Below are 20,305 nucleotides of genomic sequence, written 5' to 3' on the forward strand. Positions count from 1 at the left end.
GAAATTTGTCTACTTGGCCAGGTACGGTGGCTCAAGCCCGTAATCCCAGCACTTTGGGAGGCTGAGGCAGGTGGATCACGAGGTCAAGAGATCGAGACCATCCTGGTCAACATGGTGAAACCCCGTCTCTACTAAAAATACAAAAAATTAGCTGGACATGGTGGCACATGCCTGTAATCCCAGCTACTCAGGAGGCTGAGGCAGGAGAATTGCCTGAACCCAGGAGGCGGAGGTTGCGGTGAGCCGAGATCACACCATTGCACTCCAGCCTGGGTAACAAGAGCGAAACTCCGTCTAAAAAAAAAAAAAAAAAAAGAAATTTGTCTATTTAAAAAGTTATTATTGAAACATTTCCTATCTGCTGTTTTATGCTATTTAAGATTAAAATTTCTGTAAATACCAAAGCAGCACTTTTTGTTTGTGGAACATTTTCTTAACTCCGTTGAAACCCTTCAGTAAACATTTCGGTAAACTCACTGAAGATACCCTTGCTACCATTACATATATTTGCCTATATTTCTAGACTTCAAGGGTGCCCTGTAAAATCATGCAGAACAATGTTACAAATCAACGGAATTTCAAGTATTTATCAAAAGCAGAATGTATTTTCAAAATCTTTACATTGAGAGCTATCTTGTTTAAGGGTTTATAGTAAGTAATAAAATTTAAATAAAAATACATTATAGATGTATCAAACACCAGGGAACTCTTGAGGCTAGAAAGCCTGTCAGGTAGGTCTCTGAGGCCAAAACTTTTTCCAAAATAAGACACTATCTGTTTTGTTATTGCTGTTCTCTCATGCATTAAACAGCATAGTTCTCCAAAAGCTACATGCTGTGATCATGTCACTGTTCTCACAGTCAGCGGAATGTGTGCTTAGGTACTCTTGTTTTTTAAACATTTCTCAGATTAATTTTCCAATACTGTAAATATAATGCATACAAACAGAAGTACTTTAGAGTCCCCAGTTTCTTAAATTGTAAAGGAGTCCTGGGACCAAAAATTTTGAGAATCACTGTAATAGATAAGACAGATATAACAGAAAATTCATCTTTATTCTGTTACAATAGGCTGTACTTTTCTCAGTATGACCTTTCTTTCACATCAAGTAACTTGTGTCAGTTAAAAGCTAGTTTTGTGAGTGCTTCAGAGGAAAGGTATTGGCACTGCTTTTGGGCAGCTGATGGGAATGATGGACAAAGTTCCATCTAAGGGCATGCCTGCAGCTCCAACTGCATCAAGTCTCAACACAAATGTTACATACATTATGTGCTTAGGTTTACTTATCTATAACCACCTTAGTGGAATATTATCTATAAAGTTAGATATAAAGATTCATAATTAAGCTGTGATTCATTCAGACGTAAAAGCACCCTCTTCAACCTCCGGCATCTTAATGCTTAGACTAATCTCAAAGCAGCAAATATTTTGTAAACAGAAAAAATATACAGGAAAACCGAGGGGTGACAGTTTTATGACAGAAATAGTACGAAGAAAAAGTTAGAAATATGACAGATTTTCTATCCTAGAAATTCACAAAATCTTGAAAGTATAAAGTTACAAATGAGTTCAATGGTAGCATTTCATGGGTTTTCATTAAGAGACAGGCAATTCCAATAAAGTCACTAGAATAAACCTTCCTATTACCTGTTTGGTAATATTTTCACAATATTTTAGTTCCAATTCCATTTCAAGTTTCTTCACAGCCTCCTTGATGGCTATGTCCTTCTCTTGTTCTAAGTTTTGCTGGATTGTGTGCTTCTGCTCCTCTATCATGATTGCCATCTCTTTCTTGGAAATAACATCACTGGTGGTTACTTGGTCAGTTTGGCTGCCACAGTCTGAGGTCTTCTTTTTCACTGCCTTTATAGTTTGATCCAGCTTAGACTGCCACTCCTTTTCAAGCTGTTGAGTGAGTTTTTCTTTGATCTGTTTTCAGAAGAAAAATCATCAGAGAAAAATATTCAAATAAGTAAAAACTAGAATTAAAAGCTAGCCAGAAAAGCAACCACAGCTGTTTGAAAACCATCTAGATATTGTTGTAGTAATTATAAAAGGTTTAGAAATTTAGTCAATGAAAATACACTCTCAAGTAAAACTTGAAAGTTACTCTTTGAACTTAACTACATGACAAAAATCACATGAAAGATTTAAGTATGTTGTATAAAGTCAGACTATCTTGCTCGCAGTATGCAACCTTCTGGAATCTTTCATTTTACCACTACAAAGACAGCAGGATTAAAAAAAAATTTACAGTTAATGTGTTTTGCCATCAACACCATGCTAACCACAAAGGACTGAGTAAATCTAATTAACGAACCGAAAACTGAAAAACCTAAAACACAGTTTTACTCACTTGAAAATCTTAGAATCTTATTCATTATAATGTTAAGTTTTACTAAGCAGACTACATGTAAAAGGGAGGCAGTATTACTGGAAGGACACCTTAATGATTTTTCTCAGTGCAGTTGGGCACAGTCTTAGGCAAAACTATAAAACAGCATAATCTGCTTTTCCCTTTTTCTGTTTACCACCTGGATATCTGAGGCTCTCCAAATGTTTTCCTGGCTACGAGATCAATAGCAATTAATAACAATTTTGTAGATAGAAGAATCTGGTTGAGGCCAGGTGCAGTGGCTCATACCTGTAATCCCAGCACTTCAGGAGGGTGAGGTGGGCAAATCACCTGAGGTTAGGCATTCGATACCAGCCTGCCAACATGGCAAAAGCCCATCTCTACTAAAAATATAAACATTAGCTGGGCATGGGGTAATAAATTATGTGTTTCTGAGACTGCTCGTTACTTCTTTTAATCCACGATATGGATTATTTATTTGTTATAGATATTAGTCTAGAGTTATGACCATTTCACAATATGAAATCAGATCATGGTTTCATTTTGGGGAATCAAAGCAGTGCCTATAAAACTTGTTATATCCTGAGTTGGGGTGAAAAGTCAAGAGGTGGCTAAATTCTTAAAACAAACAAACAAACAAACAAAAAACTGGTATAGTAACTGCTAATAGCTCAATTCCGAAGGGTAAAGTGGGTGATTAGTAAGTGCCCAGCGAATAAAAATTACTTATCTGTTCAGGAAGAATTGTTTACTGTTTATTACATTTTTAAAATGTGGCAAACAGAAAGAAATTTTAATCCACACCTCTTTCTGTTCCTTATCCCAATGTGCTTTGGCTGAGATCACTTCATTTTCAACTTGCTGTTTAATATCAGCTTCTTGATCTTTCAGCCACTTGCTCTTTTCCATCATAAGTGTATCTTGGTACTTTTCTTCAAGTTCCACCTGCAGTTTGCTTACATATTCTTCTCTTTCCTCCAATAGCTGTCTCTTTAAACAAAATTCAAATAAGTATCTCTCTACACACTAACAGTCTCCAAGTTAAAATATATGAACTTGTTGTGCACGGCTAGGATAGCCAAAAAATCCCTCTAACTTCTAAAAATCACCTATCTAACTCATATTACAATTGTATAAATAAGCCTTAATATGTAAAGGAATGGCATTATGAATGAAAATGTTGATCATCTTTGCCTTGTGTGCAAATTCATGACCTTCACTGATTACTATCCAACCTGAACGGTTCCATGTATAAGACTTTTTTCACCCTTTCTCTGAATGAGCCAGGTTAACATGTGAGGAAAGCTCTGTGTGCTAATAAAAGCTTTAAAACTTGGAATTGAGTTCCTACTTAACCTACAACCTGACTCAGCAAGTGTTTCAGAAAACAGTAGGTGAAACATAAAAATACACCCTTTAACTCTTGATGTTACCTGACTCATAAATTCTATATCCAGATTAAGTTCCCTACCTAAAGCTAAGCTGTAGTAAAATGGCTTATGTTCTGTCAAGAAGAGCTACCCCAAAATCGCCCTCACTTGTTCTAGAGTTTAATAAGATTCTTCCATTGTGTATGTGAAACATTTCCTTTAAAAAATAGGAGGGGGGAGTATATTTTTGCCTACCTCTAAAGAATGTGAGAAGATTAGATAGTCTCCTAAATATAAAGATGTTTCAGTTCTGAATGGCTTATACTACTAAGGGCTTATATAATTCTACAGTAAAAAAAACCAATGAATTCCCAGAGAGGGAAGAAATTAAACTTCTAATATTTCAAGTACACTGGCATTTTTAGGGTGGGGTGAGGTAGGGGGAGGAGAGTAACCACAAAAGGGATAGCAAAAGGGAGAGTTTTAGGGTGATAAAACTGTTGTGTATCCTGATAAACCTATAAATGTGTTAAAAGTTTATAGAACTATATAACCAGGGGCAGGAGGAAGTCAATTTTACTGCATAACAATTTTAAATTTTTAAAGAAAAATAATTTAACCTCTAGTTTATTTTTTTGAAGGGCCAAATAGCAGTTCAACTTTTCTTGCACTTGTGTACAAACACAAGCCAAAATATCAGTCAGTGGCAGCTATTAATTGCAAATGACCAATTATATGAGATCAAAAATTTTTCTTTTTTGAGATAGATTCTTGCTCTGTAGTCCAGGGTGGAGTGCAGTGGCACAATCTCAGCTCACTGCAGCCTCTTCCCCCTGGGTTCCAGTGATTCTCCTGCCTCAGCCTCCTGGGTAGCTGGGATTATAGGTGTATGCAACCACGCCTGGATAATTTTTGTATTTTTAATAGAGATGGGGTTTCACCCTGTTGGCCAGGCTGGTCAAATTTTATAGTCAAATTGATTCTATTAAAAGTATCAGAAAATATTCCTGAAAAGAATGACCCCTTTGAGAAAACTGCTCTTATGTTCTTGCCTAAATATATATTTAAAGAATCATACTAAAGATTTCCCTATTTTAATTTTTAAAACATTACTGAAAGCTAAGTCCTCAATTTCAAGGTAAGATCCTTTCTCACTTTTATACTGCCATACCTACCTAAAACAGTTCCCTTTAGAAGTTCTTTTTCCACTAGATGATAAGTATACATGGCAAGTTTTTCACCATATTAATCTATTCAACAATAATCAAGATATTAAATAAACTGAATTCCTCACCTGCCGTTTACTATTCTTTTTATGTGATAGTAATAGCTTGCTTTAACATAACTTATTCAAAAATCTCTGTATAGAACATTTATTCAAGCATTTAAAAATATTTTCTAATCTTGAGGCAGATAGCTTTCAAACTGTGGTTTGCCACTGGTCCAAAGTGTGAAGGACAGTTAGGCCTGTGTCTGGGTGAGGCTCCAGGCCAGGACAGGGGAGAAAAGAGGAGGTGTGACTGTTTACATGTGATCTGACTCCTGGACACTCACCAAGCGTGACTCAGAAGAATCAGGCAGAGTTGGAGGATCTACTCTAGCCCCTCCAGCTTCCCTGAAGGACATCATACGAAGACACTGACCTTGCTGTCCATATCCTCCATATCATCACTTTCCCTATTATGAGACCAACATTCAAATTCCTACTCTTCACCCCAGAAGAATAAAATTACAATGAGATAGTGAGAGAGAAACTGATCTGAGGAAAGGGGCTATGAAGGAATGCTCTGTGCAGGCTCACAGGATGATACAGGGTCTCCTGAGCAGTCAACACTGAACTTGTACTGTACCTTCTCCTGAGCCTGTTGCTCTTTTTCAGCGGTCTTCCTGAGAATCGATTCTAGATTATCCTTCTCTCTGCATACTTCTAGGTAACATTCCTGCACAGCACTCATCTCCTTATTCACCTTATCCAACTCAGACCTTGGATACACAAAAGCAGCAACTAAATGACCACAAAAAGTACAAGGGCTGCACAACAATTTTCCCCTAAATTATGGAATAGGGTTATGTAGTCTCTCCAGCTTAAAAGGGAGCTATAACTCTTTATTCTCACCTCAGTTGCAAGTGAGTTCTCTCATAAACCTCAAAGAGCTGCTGCTTCTCCAAAGCATGCTTTGCTAATAGGCTTTCACGTATTTGAGTTTTCATGGCTTCATGGTGCTGCTGATAAGTCCTCTCACACCTAGAAACAGAGCAGAATCAAAGGCAATGCCCAGCCTCACTACTAACACCAAAATGAATTGGCTTCCTTCCTTCCTCCTCACCCCTTCCCTCTAATGCAAATTATAATTGAGGTCAGATTACTTTTCCTGAACTGAAAGTGGTAATATTTAATTAATAACCAACTATCTTAATAGAATCTTCAAAATTTTCTTTCTTCAAATGTTTCTAGAGAAAAATTAGAAACTTGGATATGAGAATGCCCCAGACCTTCAAACAGAGATAGTAATCTATGTTGGGGACTTTTACTTATAAAAAATTAATTGAAATAAATGAGGGTATGCCTCCAAAATTTCAAGTCATCTATATTAAATACAAATACCAGCAGTCCCCAACTCACAAGTAAGTTATGTTCCAGAAGTCAGTTTCCAATTTATGATTTGGTATTTGGAAGACATATTCCCTCTCACAGACTGTTTTCTTTATAAAGAATAGTTTCCCAGACTGGTATTTAAAAAAAACACTGAGCTATAATATTTCAGTGAACTACAGCTTCAATGATACTATAGAACCCAACCCACTACATAACATTGTTTCTATGGAAAATGTGTTCCAAATTCTCATTTCAAAAGCCAGGGACTCATCTCTGCCAATCCAAGATCTCAACAGGGTAGAATTCACTCAATCATTTTGAATCTTTTTGTCAATGGGGGAAAGGGCAGGGACTTAGAGGGGAAGGGTAACCAGGAGACTGTTGTCAGGCACCTATAAAGACCTTACCTATCCACAGCTTCTTGTTTATCATGGTCAAAATCCTGTACCATTTGTCTCATTTGATTACATAAGTCTTGATTTGTAGTTCTCAGTTTTTCTTCAGTTTCTTTAAGTTCCTAGATACAAGAGAATATAAAGGACTTAGAGAAAATAAACATCATTTTCACTGACTAGTTTTATCTCATTTTTAAATATTTTCTGTGCTTTATCTCTGCCCTATAACAATATATGACATATTATTTTTATAATTCTACAAAAGAAAAAGTCTCTTCATGCTTTGAAGAAAACATAGATTCATTTATTTGACAAGTAGTTTTTTTGACACAACTAAATGTTTAAATTTTGTATTTACTTTGAAATACATAAAACAAAAATATATAACCAGAGAAGTACTGGCTACCTGATGCCTTAAAATAATTCTCAGAATTCAATAATCTTCAGCAACCATCTAAAAAAAACAAAGTTTTACTTCTGGGTCAAGAGCTGGCTAAAGAAGAAAGAATACCTCTGTCAGCCATGCTACCAGAGAGAAAGAAAACTGGAACTACACTAACTTACCTTCCAATGAAACTATTAATCAGTAATCACTAGTAAAGGGAAGTAACTGGAACTTACCATCACCTACAAATACACTTGTCTACTAACTTACATTGCCTCTATATTTGCAAAAAGTCTATTATATCTTTTGTATTTACCAAGGAAATAAAAATTCTCATAAAATATAAAAAATATTTATAATTACCTGATTTTGTTGTTGTAAAACTTGAATTTCATTTTTAAGCAGCAGAATATCATCTCTGACAGTATTAGGAGTAGAAGACTCTGGCCATAATTGATTCGTTTGTTTTTCTGAGGTATCTGTTTTAGTCTGAATGTTAAGAAGTCAAAAGTTTTTCAAATCTTAAAAATTTCAGAGTATTCACTCTGAAATAATTCCATGCTTAGAGAAACTGCAAACAGTACAAATAATCTCCATATAGCTTTTACTCTTCTTTCCCCAATATAACTAGAGAACAATGATCAAAACTAATAAATTCACATAGATGCAAGTAATTACTATCAAGTAATCTACAGACCTTATACAAATGTCTCCAATATGCCCCAAATATCTGTTTTCTGGTCCAAGATCAAATCCATGATTCTGAGAGGCATTTAGCTGTCATGTTTCATGAGTCTCCTTCAATCTAGGACAGCTCTTCAGTCTTTCAAACCCATGACGTTTTCTAAGAATACTAACCTGGTATTTTGTAGGATGTTCCTAAATTTGGAGTTTTTGGGTTTATTAAAATCGGGTTATACATCTTTTGCATGCATGTCAAGAACTGATTTGTGCTCTTTGCAGGAGACACATGATATCACTATGTCTCACCACTGGTAATAATCCATTGAAGGCGCAGTCTGCCAGTCATCTCCATTGTAAAGTTACTATTTTTTATCTTATGATAAATGATAAGTATCTTATAGGATACTTGAGACAATGCAAATATCCTATGTTCTCCTACATAGGATTTATAAATGCCATCAAGCATTTATCCTATTTCTGTATGTATTCATTTATGCCAGCATTAACTCATGAACATATATTTTATTCAATAAATACCACTTTTAAGACTCATAATAGACTTTGGCAAATTGCTTTCCAGAAATGCCAAACAAATGTATACTGTTAGGTAGTACATGGGTCTGCCCATCTCTCTTCACCTCCAATGGCAGTGACTATCTTTAAATAAGTATCTTTGATGGGAAAAGAATATCTAACAATAGCTTTCATTTGTATTTGTGTTACCACCAAAGTGCAACCTCTTAGATACCTTCATTGTCCATTTGTTTTTCCATCTTCCTGGATTTAACTGTTTTTATAACTTTGCATATTTTCCTCTTACTGTTTTCCTTATCTACTTTTCTGAGTTCTTTATTGGTTTATGGGGTTACAAAGATTTAAAATAGATATACAATCCATTTCACTTGTTGGTTTATGTACCTAGACTCTGAGTTCTTTGCTACAACACAGTGGCTCACCCCTGTAATCCGAACACTTTGGAAGGTGGAGGCAGGCAGTTCACTTGAGCCCAGGGCTGAAGTAACTTTGAGAAAAATCAGAGTTTACATGTAGACTACCAAGAATTCACTATGGCAATAGAGTTGCTGGACAAAAAGAATATTCAAAGATGAGATAGTTCTTCCTTCAGTGTATTGATCAACCAGACTACAAAAAGAAAGGGAAAGGCTAAAAAATAGCACAATGCATGACCACTATCAAGCGCTACACATGATAAAGTGTATCTGTATAGCAAATGCCATTAGCAACTTTAATATAGAACAAAGAAAGCACCAAGATACCTGATCTAAGGTTCAGACTCAAAATCAGGTTTCTATTCTACTAAATCTTAGCGCACTCCCACCAAAATGCTTAAACTAATTAATGTCCTAATACAAATTGAGAAACAAGCTTTCATTCTCATCCTTTTAAAGGGCCACAACGAAAACAGCTTGATTTAAAGATGTTAATGTTGGGGGGCAGGGTTTGATCTAATTTGTTGTTAACCTTAAAATATGTTTCAGTCATCAAATACATACTCAGAAGAGGGAATCAGGCTGGAAAGGATTTTGATAGTAAAAACACTGTTATTTCCAAAATATAAATTAGCCACAATTAAAATTCCACAATAATTAGCACAGTAGAACATACATACTTTAGCAGAACTGTTTCCATGAACACAACTCCTGGTTTAAAGAATAGGAGATAAACAGTACCAAAGAAGGAGGTAAACCGTTATCTCCATCCAGGAGGAAAAGGAGTACACTACTCACATTCCTTTTCCCTCTTCTTTTCTTTTTCTTAGTTATTAGGTCTCTTATATATTATTTTCTATTGGGAGTATAGATGGGTGAGGATTTGTGAAATATGGAAGGGTAAAAAAGGCATCTATAAAGGAGAGCAGTCCTAAAGATCTCTGTAATAGCATGGTCTTACAGAAATATCTTTGACTTACTTATTAGTCATGCGTTTAGTTTCAGTTTGTCTAAAATGGGCTCTATAAAGTCAAAAGTGTCACAAAGTGCTCCAGCTTCATTTTCCTAACTGAAGAATACAGAGGTGGATTTCAATGACTGATATAATCAGATTTTGTGCCTTTTCCATCTGTACCACCATCACTATATAATAAGTGTTCTCATATAGAATGACTTTTCTTATAAGAACATGGGCCAGGAAAATCTCATAGACAAAATGCTAAAAGATTTCTATGGAGGATTTATTTTAACTAGATTTTAGAGTACTGTTGGTAAAAGCCAATCTTAAAGAAGCACAGATACCTTGTTACAGAGAATATTTCCTTTTATTTACAGTAAAGAAATTTTACCTAATTGGTATCTCATTTACTAGGTGCCAAGAGTGACCAGAAAAAACATACAGATGCTTTTCAACTTACAACGGGTTTATCTCCTAAGAAACCAAAGATTATCACCTTTGCCATGTCTCCATATACAAGATAAACTCATTGCTTATCTCCTAATAAACCCATTATAAGTTGAAAATATCATTAAGTCAAAAATGCATTTAAGGTATCTCACCTATTAAAATCATAACTTAGCCTGGCCTACCTTAAACATGCTCAGAACACTTACAGTAGCCTACAGTTGGGCAATGTCATCTAATGCAAAGCTTCTTTTACAATAAACTGTTGAATATCTGATGGAATTTATTGAACGCTGTACTGAAAGTGAAAAACAACTGTTTTACAGGTATTTGAAGTATGGTTTCTACTGAATGCATATAACATTCCCACCACTGTAAAGTCTAAAAACTGTAAGTCAAACCAACCCAAGTCAGGGACTGTGAGTATCCCTTTAGAGGGTAGTTCCTTTTTTAAACTTTACTTCCAAAAATGTCAAATAATACCCTGAAAGTCAAAGGTTTATTAATTTTAAAAAGTGTAAATGGGCTGGATATGATGGTTCACACCTGTAATCCAACACCTTGAGAGGTGTTAAGGTAGGAGGATTGCTTGAGCCCAGGAGTTTGAGACTAGCCTGTCTCTACAAAAGCACTGTGGGACACTGTCTCTACAAAAAATTAAAAAATTAGCCAGGCATACTGGCATGTGCCTATGGTCCCAGCTACTCAGGAAACTGATGTGGGAGCATCGCTTTAGCCTGGGAGATTGAGGCTGCAGGGAGCCATGTTTCCACCACTGCCCTCCACCCTGGGAGACAGAGTGAGGCCCTGTCTCAAAAAAGTAAAAATAAAAATGTGTAAAAGTTCTCTTTATTGAGTCTTTTAAAAGTGGCTTCTTAACTCCATAGGCTTTACAAACCTCAACCTCGATGCTTTTTTCATCCTCCTTCACTTGTTGGAGATCTTCAATTTTCTTATGACAGTCTTTGAGATCATTTTGTAACTGAGTCACCAGACGACGCTTCATTGAGTTGCTACCCAGCAAACGCTGTACTTCTGCCTTTAACTTCAGAATGAACTCATCTTTTGAAAGCTCTTCATTTGGGTATTCGTGTTGCACAATGCTAACGAAGAAATTGTGATTTTTAAGATTAAATCAAGTAATACATCAAAGATGGTTATTCCTCAAAAGCACTGACCACAGTGGTGAACATGTTTGTCACCTATAGAATTATATACTAGTATTTCAAAACAATTTTAAATGCTATCATACACAAGGATTATCACCTTTGCCATGTCTCCATATACAGAATATATTTATTCATAGGAAGAACCTTCTCAAGCTTAGTCGTGCTGCCTCATGGTAAGTAGCTTAGAAATGTGAAGTTTTACTTAATTTACATTTGTGTTCTTGGAAAAGTGCATGCTGTATATACATGCCCTTTATGACTATAATAGAAACAACATGAATATTAAGGAAAAAAGAATACAAAACACTAGTCATCTTAACCAACAATTTTTGTAATTTTTCTCAACTTACTAAAACACAAGTGAATACCTGAGTAACTAGAAAAACAAAAATAAAAACCATGCTAATTTAAACCCAAGTTTAGTTTCATTAAATTTAAAGAATGGGATGACATTATCTGCTTCCTTGCCCTAGTGAATTAACAAGACTAGCTTTATCTTCCTCCTTAAAAAACTAGCAAACCAATAAAGTAGATAATAGTATTGAATCACTGGACAACAGGCAGCACGGGACAGTGATTCCCGAGAAAAGGAAAACAAATGAGGTGAGCTCTAAGATTACCCAAGCTTTCTGCCTGGAGAGTGTCCAGGTCACAGTACAGAGAGATGAAACCCAAACACAGAGTCCAGTTATCTCACTGAGTTGCAGAGAAAGAATTCAATTTGGGGAGGCCAGGGTGGCTAGAATATGAAGGGGAGAAAGACGGAGGAAAAAGTAGCTGCACAGAAAAAGAGCTCTGGAGATCTGTATGTGTATGTGTGGCTAGGGAAAGAACACAGGAAATGAATAAGGCTGGAAATATGCTGTGTTTCAATAAGCCATAATGCAAAGACCTCCTAATTTACAGGGCATCAAATACTACAAAGGTAGTATTTGCCCCAGATTAAAGCCTTTTCTAAACCTGATCTATTAAAGCCTACAAAGAAAGCCTTGAAAGGATCTAACTGATTCCAAGTAACTTGTGTGTCACAGAAAAAAAAAAAGTACAACGTATTTTTAAAAATACAATAATATTCAGCATCCAAAACAAAATTCAAAATGTCTAGCATTCAACAAAATGTATCAGGCATACAAAGAAGTAGGAAAAAAATATAAACCATACCAGGAGAAAAACCAGTCAATAGAAACTAACCCATCACTGACACAGACAATATAATAAATATATTTCACATGTACTAGAAGGTTAAGGAAGATATGAACATGAGGATATAGAAAAGACCCAAATTAAACTAACAGAAAAAAAATATATCTGAAATGTAAAGTATACTGGATGGGATTAACAGCATATTTAAAACTGCTGAAGAAAAGATTAGTGAACATCTAAAATTAGCAATAAAACTATAAAATTAAAAACAAAGAGAAAAAAAAGACAAACAAATACACAGAACATATTACACTTTCCAACATGTGTAACTGAAGTCCCAGAAGAGGAGAGGATTGAAAACATATTTGAAAAAATGGCCAAATTTTTCCTAATTTGATGAAAATGAAAACCCCACAAAACCCAGAAGTTTGGTGAATCTCAAGCAGAAGCAACACAAAGGAAATCAGCATACATCACACCAATGTCAGATTGCTGAAGCCCAGTGATAAAAACAGAGTGTATGAAGACTCCTGGAGAGAAGAGAACCAGAGAAATTAATCCTGAATTCTGTGTACAAATTTGTAAAAGCCTCACTCTAAGCCCTGAACTATGCATGTACAGGACAACCCTCCAACCAGCATATCAAAGATTTGAAAAGCTTAACTGAAATTTAAACCACATATTGAAGTCTCACAATGACTAACCCTTGAGGGGTGTATACAGAGGTTAGATTCAAATCAATGTGGCAAAGGCTTGGAGAATGCAACTGAGCTTTAAACACCCATACAAATTCACAATGTCTAGTATACAATCTAAAATTACTTGACGTGCAACAAACCAGAAAAATGTGACCAATTCTTAAAAGATAATCAACAAATGGTCCAAATGCTGGAACTATCACAAAAAGAGTTTTAAAAGTTTAAAATAGCTATTATATCTCTGTTTTATTAAGTAAAGAAAAAGATACTTGAAGTGAATGAAAAAACAGGAATTCTCAGCAAAAAAATAAAAGTGATACAAGAACAAAATAGAAATGTTATAAAATTAAAAAGTTGAAAAACAAAACACACACACACCTTCACTAGACAGGCTCAGTAGAGATGACCAAAAAAAAGTAAACTTGAAATTAGTCCAGTAACAATTATCCAAAATAAAAAGAAAAAAACTATAGAAAAAAATGAATAGAGCCTTAGGAAACTGTAGTATAATATCAAAAAATCTAACATACATGTAACTGGAGACCCAAAAGGAGAGAACAAAGACACAGGGACAGAAAAGATATTTAAGGAAATTAATGGCTGATATTTTTACAAACTTGGTAAAAGACATAATAAATTTACATATTCAAGAAACTCGGACAACCCCAAATTAGATAAAAAAAAAGAAAAACACACCTAAACATATAATCAAAGTTTCAAAAACTAATATAAAGAAAAAAATTCTTAAAACAGCAAGAGAAAAAACTATACATTACTGACAAACAATAATTCAAATAACAATGAATTGCTTCTCAGACATTGAGTCCAGAGAGAATGGACCAAGGTAGCTTTAACATGAGGCAACAGAAGAACAATTGGTCAAGAATTGTATAATCAAATATAAGTATATTTTCATAAAAAGAAACAGAATCTGTCAGCAGCATACATGCTTGAGAAGAAATGGTAAAGAAAATTCTTCGAGATAAACAAAAATTATCTCTATAGTGAAAACATTATCCAGCCTAACACTGTGGCATGTGCCTGTAGTCCCAGCTACTCAGGAGGCTGACGCAGAGGGACCACTTGAGCCTAGGAGTTCAAGGACATAGTGTTCTATGATTGTGCCTGTGAACATTTACTGTACTCCAGCTGGAAGAACACAGCAAGATACTGTTTTCAGAAAGAAAAAAAAATCCAGCATTGCAACAGCAATTATCTAAAATAAAAATAACATTTTCTAAAAATTACTTTAAAAAAATCACAAAACGTTACAAGATTAAAGAGCTAAATAAATGGAGAGCATACACATTCAGAAATTGGAAAGCTCAATTTACTAAGGGAGCATTCATGTTAGTGCTCCTTAAATTGGCCAATAGATTTAAGTAAACTTTCATCAGACATTTTAGTGGAAATTGACAGGCTAATTGTAAAATTCAGTTTGCAATGCAAAGGACTTAGTATAGCCATAACAGGTTTGAAAACAACAAAGTTGAAGGACAACTTGGGATAGTTATGCAATCCTTTCCAAGACTTACTATAAAGCTATAGTATCCAGATTGCTTAGCACTAGCAAAAAAAAAATTTTTTTTAAATCAACAGAACAGAATGGAGAGTACAGAAATAGGCCCATACAAGTATGGTCAATTAATTAATTATTAACAAAAATATGAAGGCAATTCAACAAGGAAAGAAAAAATTTTCTGACAAATGGTGTTAGAGCAACCGGATATGGGTATTGAAAAGAATGAACATCAATCCTTAGCTAATGTCATACTAAGAAACTAACTGAATATGATAAGACAATTAAAAAAAAATGGGCAAAGCATTTCACCATGACACTTGACCAATATATACAAATGGTAGCTAAGCATACCAGAGAAAAAAGAAAAAAGAAAGCAAAGTCCATCAATAGATGTTTAACATCACCAGTAATTATGTAAAGACAAATTAAAATCACAATGAGATATCACTACACACAAACTAGAAGTGGTACAATTTAAAAAGATTGACACTACCTACCACACTTAAACAATGATGTGGAACAATTCGAACTTTTATACATTGCTGCCGGGACTGCAATAGTAGTCACTTTGAAAAAGAGCATGCATAATACTGGTATCTAAATACTGCTCCTCTAATGTAACTACAAAGAGAAAGTATCTTACAGCATAAGTGGAAAGGGAGAGGTAAAATCTCCATTAGCAGACAATATAATTATATCTTTTTAAAAAACCCCAAAAATATAATGGAAAAACTATTACAAACCATGTAAGAATTAGGAAGACAACAGGTTATATAATAAAATACAGAAATCTACATAAATGATACCCAGTTAGAACAATGGAAAAGAAATGTCCCATTAACTTTGCAAAAATTAAATATGTAAGCATCAATTTTATAAGAATTGCACAAAACCTGGCCAGGCATGGAGGGCCACACCTGTAATCCCAACACTTTGGGTGGCTAAGTCAGGTGGATCACTTGAGGTAAGGAGTTTGAGACCAGGCTGGCCAACATGGCAAAACCCCAAAAATTAGCCAGGTATGGTGGCCTGTGCCTGCAGTCCCATCTACTTGGGAGGCTGAGACATGAAAATTGTTTGAATGTGGGAGGGAGAAGTTGCAGTGAGCCAAGACTGTATCACTGCACTCCAGCCTGGGCAAGAAAATGAGACTCTGACTCAAAAAAAAAAAAAATTGCACAAAAATTAAAATATGAAAAATTCCAAAACACTCTTGAAAGACACAAAATAGTTGAAGCAAATGCAAAGATATATTATATTCTTGGATAAAAAATTTAACACCATAAAAATGTCAATTGTCCCTATGGAAATGTATATATTTAATGTGATCCTAATAAAAATATTATCGAAAATTTTTCCTGGAACAGAAAAACTTACATGAAATCCATTTGGAAACATAAACATAAATAAGCTAGAATAATCAGGAAAACCCTAACAAGAACAGTAATTTCATACAGATAATACAATGAAAATATAAGCCAAAGCTTCCAGCAAAAGACTAATATCCAGAATCTAGCAAGAACTCAAACAAATTAGCAAGAGAAAAACAATCCCATCAAAAGTGGGCAAATGACAGAAATAGACATTTCTCAAAAGAAGATACACAAATGGCCAAGAAACATATGCAAAGATATTTAAATCATTAGCCATCAAATCAAAACCATATCATTGGCAAGTCAAAACCACAATGAGATACCATTTCATATCCATTAGGAGGGGCATAATTTTTTTAAGATGAAACATAAGTATTGGTGAGGATATAGAAAAATTTGAACTGTTACACATTCCTGATGAGAATGTAAAATGGTGAGGACATTCTGGGAAAGAGTTTAATGGTTCCTCAAAATGATAAGCAGAATTACCATATAACCCAGCAATTCTACTTCTATAGACAGGAGTAGGTAAAATATTTAGAGAGATATGACAGATATATTTCTCTAAGAGATGTCCACACAAAAATTCATATGTTCACAGCAGCATTATTCCTAACAGCCAAAAAATAGAAACAATCCAAATAAATATCCATCAACTGAAAAACGGATAAACAAAATGTGGTATATCCATACAAAGGAATATTATTTGGCTAAGATGGAATAAAGTACTGATACACGCTACAACATGCATGATCACTGTAAACATTATGTTAAGTGAAAGAAGCCAATCGCAGATGATCATATATTATATGATTCTATTTACATGAAAGGCACAGAGCAGTCAAATCCATAGATACAGGAAGTAGATTAGTTGTCTGGAGCTGTGGAGGCAGGAAGAGGTAATGGGAATGACTGGTAATAAGCATGGAGTTTGTTTTGGGGGATGTTGAAATGCTCTCAAATTAGGTGTGGTGATAAGTCCACAGTTCTGTGAATATACTGAAAACCACTTTAAGTGGGTGGCTTTTATGGTATGTGAAATAATATCTCAATAAAACTATTTTTAAAAAAAGAGAGAGAGAAGAAAACCCAAACACCTAATGTATGAGTTCCCTTTGTATGAAGGCAAATCTAATAATCTGTAGTGCTTAGGTGTGAATAATTGGGTATTAAAAGGCTAAGGGAAAAAGAAAAACAGAAAATGATTGCCCTAACAGATAAGATCGTAATAGCCTCGAGGTTACAATAGGAAAGAATATGTACAGCCCATGGCAATATTTATTTATTGACATGGGTGGTGGTTCCATGAATATTCACTTTAAAATAATTCCTTAAGCTGTATACTTATGTTCCATGCACTCTTCTTTATATGGTATATTCCAAAATTTGAAAGATTTTAAAAGCAAAATAAAACTACAGAAAGCACTAGAGAAATACCTTATTTTTAAATATCAAGAAACCATAAAGGAAAAGGGTGACAGATCTAAATATACAAAAATTATAAACAGGAAAAGTGATAACTGTCAATACTGGCTAGGTTATAGCGAAATAGGGACAAGCTCAGAACATGAGTAATAACATTAACTTTGGGGCTGTTTAGTAGTACACATCAAAATCCTCAAATAAGTACACATCCTTTAGCAAGAAAATTATTCTACATCCTTAGGAAATAATCAAAGATGTGAATAAAGACTTGACTACAAATATATTATAACAATGATTGCATTATTTATAATAAAAATTTTAAAGTGTTTTAGTAACTAAACGGGTTCATTCATCTATATATTCATTAAAATTTATATAGAAAAATATTCACTGATATTCAAAGATTTCAGAATATACTAGTAAAATGACATCATAAAGAAGTATTGTCAATATTATTTTATTTTTTAGAAACATACAAAATAGATGATGTGGAAGTTTTATACTGAAATATTATAGTGGTTTCCTTCATGGCAAGTAAGGTGAGACTGGTGATTTCTATTTTCTTCTTTTTTAGTCTGTATTTTCTAATTTTTTCATAAATGGAGGAGGAGGTTACTTTTGAAAAGAAATAAACAGTTGACAGTATCTACCCTCAGGATGATGTGATGAAGGTCTCTGTGGTCTTCCACCACAAAACCCATGAGAAAAACATCATATTCCAATAGAGAGCCTTCCTAAAAAATACTTGACCAATATTCCTTACAACTGTCACAGTCATCAAAACAAAGTTAAGAGAAATCTAAGGAAGCATGACTCCTAAATGTAATGTGGTAGCCTGGATGGGATCCCAGAACAGAAAAAGTATGTTAAATAAAAACTAAAGACAGGTAAATAAACCCTGGATATTAATTAATAATAATATATCAATATTGCCTCATTGATTGTAACAAATGAACTATAATAATGTAAGACATTAGTAGTGGAAAATGGGTGCAGTATATCATATATACAAACTCTATAATAAAAATTTGTCTGTAAATTAAAACTTCCAAAAATATTTTTTTAAATACTTTATTAGAAACAAAAATAATAGCACGAGTTAAAATGTTTACTGTTCTTCAGTTTCGAATCATTCAAAATAAAATCTTAGAATTGTGTGTGTGTGCGCGCATGTGTGTGTAAAGAGAAAATGAATAAACTATTATATAAACTGTTATAAAAGGAGCTTTTTGCAATACATTATGAAACTTTTGTACATGTAATATATATTGTGTAAGTAGTCAGTATATATATCATTTAAACCACTTCTATTTCCATTAAGTAGAAAATATAAATAATTAGAAATGGAAATATAATTAATTATATAAGAAATATATTTTACGACATAACTTCCTGTACTATAAGACATGGTGAACTAACCTTAAGCAGAATGATTATTTTGCTCAGTTAACAAATTATGCATCCCCAATTTCTTTTCTTACTGAATGCTGACCACTGAAATAGCACATCCTGTACTCCTAAAGGGAGCCAAGTCAGAGAGAGGGAGAAAGTGCTTGCTAAAATAATTTTCTCTTCTTTCCTCAAAGAGGAAAATAATCAGTGGTGGTGACCAATCCTGAAAAAGGCTCACTACTGAGCCCTATGGAAGTCAGTTCTCCTAAATCCAAATAAACTGTAGTCCCTTATGAAGTCTGCTGAGAAGACCAAAGGGAAAAGGCATTCCACTTGTTAAATGTTTATTATTTGAGCTTAGCAGCCAACTATAATAAGGGAGAGAGGAAGCTGTCTGCAAGCTGCATGCAGATTTAGCTACTCAAATTCCATGAATGTAAAATAGAACATTGAGGCTAACCCCTTAAAATTTACTAGGCGGTAGCTTGAGGGAGGAGGTAGTTGGTAATAAAAGCTTGTAGCTGCCAATATTTAGGTCGATGATTTGAAAGCAGCTCAAGTCAACAAAGAACTAAAATTCCCAGCACAGGAAAATGATTGCTTCCTTTTATTCTAGGAAACACAGTAGACCAGAGGAAATCTCGTTTCTCCTTTATCTCCTTTAAATTTGATCTGAGTATAACTGCTTTTAGTTTTCCAGGAAACCAAAATATCAGCTATTAAACTGCTGGTGGGTGGGATGACTACAAGCAAAATTTTTCTTTGCTTATCTTGTGCTTCATTGGATGTCTTTTTGCCGAGCGCAAAGACCAATCACACTATGCTTTATTCTTCACTTTCCCACTGAATGCGTCCTTCATTCCTTTCACTATAATAATGATGTGTTGTCTCAGGTTTATTATCTATAGAAATGTGCTTTAAGATGAGTACAGGATTTTGGCTAAGAGCACTAATACAAAGTGCAAATGTAGCAGAATATATTTTAATATATACATCGTGAAGAAGTAACTATTTGAAAAGATAAATATACATAATGTATTACTTATCCAATTTTCAGACCAATTATAACACAAACTAAAACTAGTAACAAATTAGAGAAAAATATTTTTTGGCATGAACTACATCTTTAATCCTCAAAACTAAAAGACATGAAGAATGAAGTTTAAGGCAAAATGGTTTGACTGACATGTAAATACGAACAGACAACTCACCGTTTCTCAGGAGAGCAGTACTTGGGCTCAAATACTGCTTCTGCTACTAATTGTCTGCCTTAATGAGTAAAGGAGTTCACTCTGGTTTTTCCACCTCTCACAAGATAATATTGGATTTGATGTTTTTGACAAGGTTGAGGATCAAGAGCATTTTACAAAGTATGTGTTGAATTAATATAAAATTAATATGACTTACAAAATCTGATCAATGATATATTTTAATCAACCATC

General features: G+C 34.3%; 1 protein-coding gene across 18 annotated transcripts in view; it reads right to left on the bottom strand.

Moving 5' to 3' along the window:
* Window positions 1-20,305, bottom strand: part of CEP152 (centrosomal protein 152) — an 82,906-nt gene that overhangs the window by 23,593 nt on the left and 39,008 nt on the right. For 9 of the 18 annotated variants that reach the window (XM_078334213.1, XM_035259613.3, XM_078334210.1 and 6 more), the window contains 7 exons: window positions 11,040-11,244; window positions 7,466-7,591; window positions 6,730-6,839; window positions 5,843-5,971; window positions 5,577-5,709; window positions 3,161-3,346; window positions 1,648-1,929 (listed from right to left, as the gene is read on the bottom strand). In XM_078334213.1, coding sequence (XP_078190339.1) covers window positions 1,648-1,929; window positions 3,161-3,346; window positions 5,577-5,709; window positions 5,843-5,971; window positions 6,730-6,839; window positions 7,466-7,591; window positions 11,040-11,244 — 1,171 coding nt within the window. The remainder of the gene's footprint in view (window positions 1-1,647; window positions 1,930-3,160; window positions 3,347-5,576; window positions 5,710-5,842; window positions 5,972-6,729; window positions 6,840-7,465; window positions 7,592-11,039; window positions 11,245-20,305) is intronic. The other 9 variants (XM_035259614.3, XM_002807190.7, XM_078334212.1 and 6 more) reach the window with 2 other exon arrangements.

This window comes from Callithrix jacchus, chromosome 8, assembly GCF_049354715.1.
Source record: "Callithrix jacchus isolate 240 chromosome 8, calJac240_pri, whole genome shotgun sequence".
NCBI classification, from domain to species: Eukaryota; Metazoa; Chordata; class Mammalia; order Primates; family Cebidae; genus Callithrix; species Callithrix jacchus.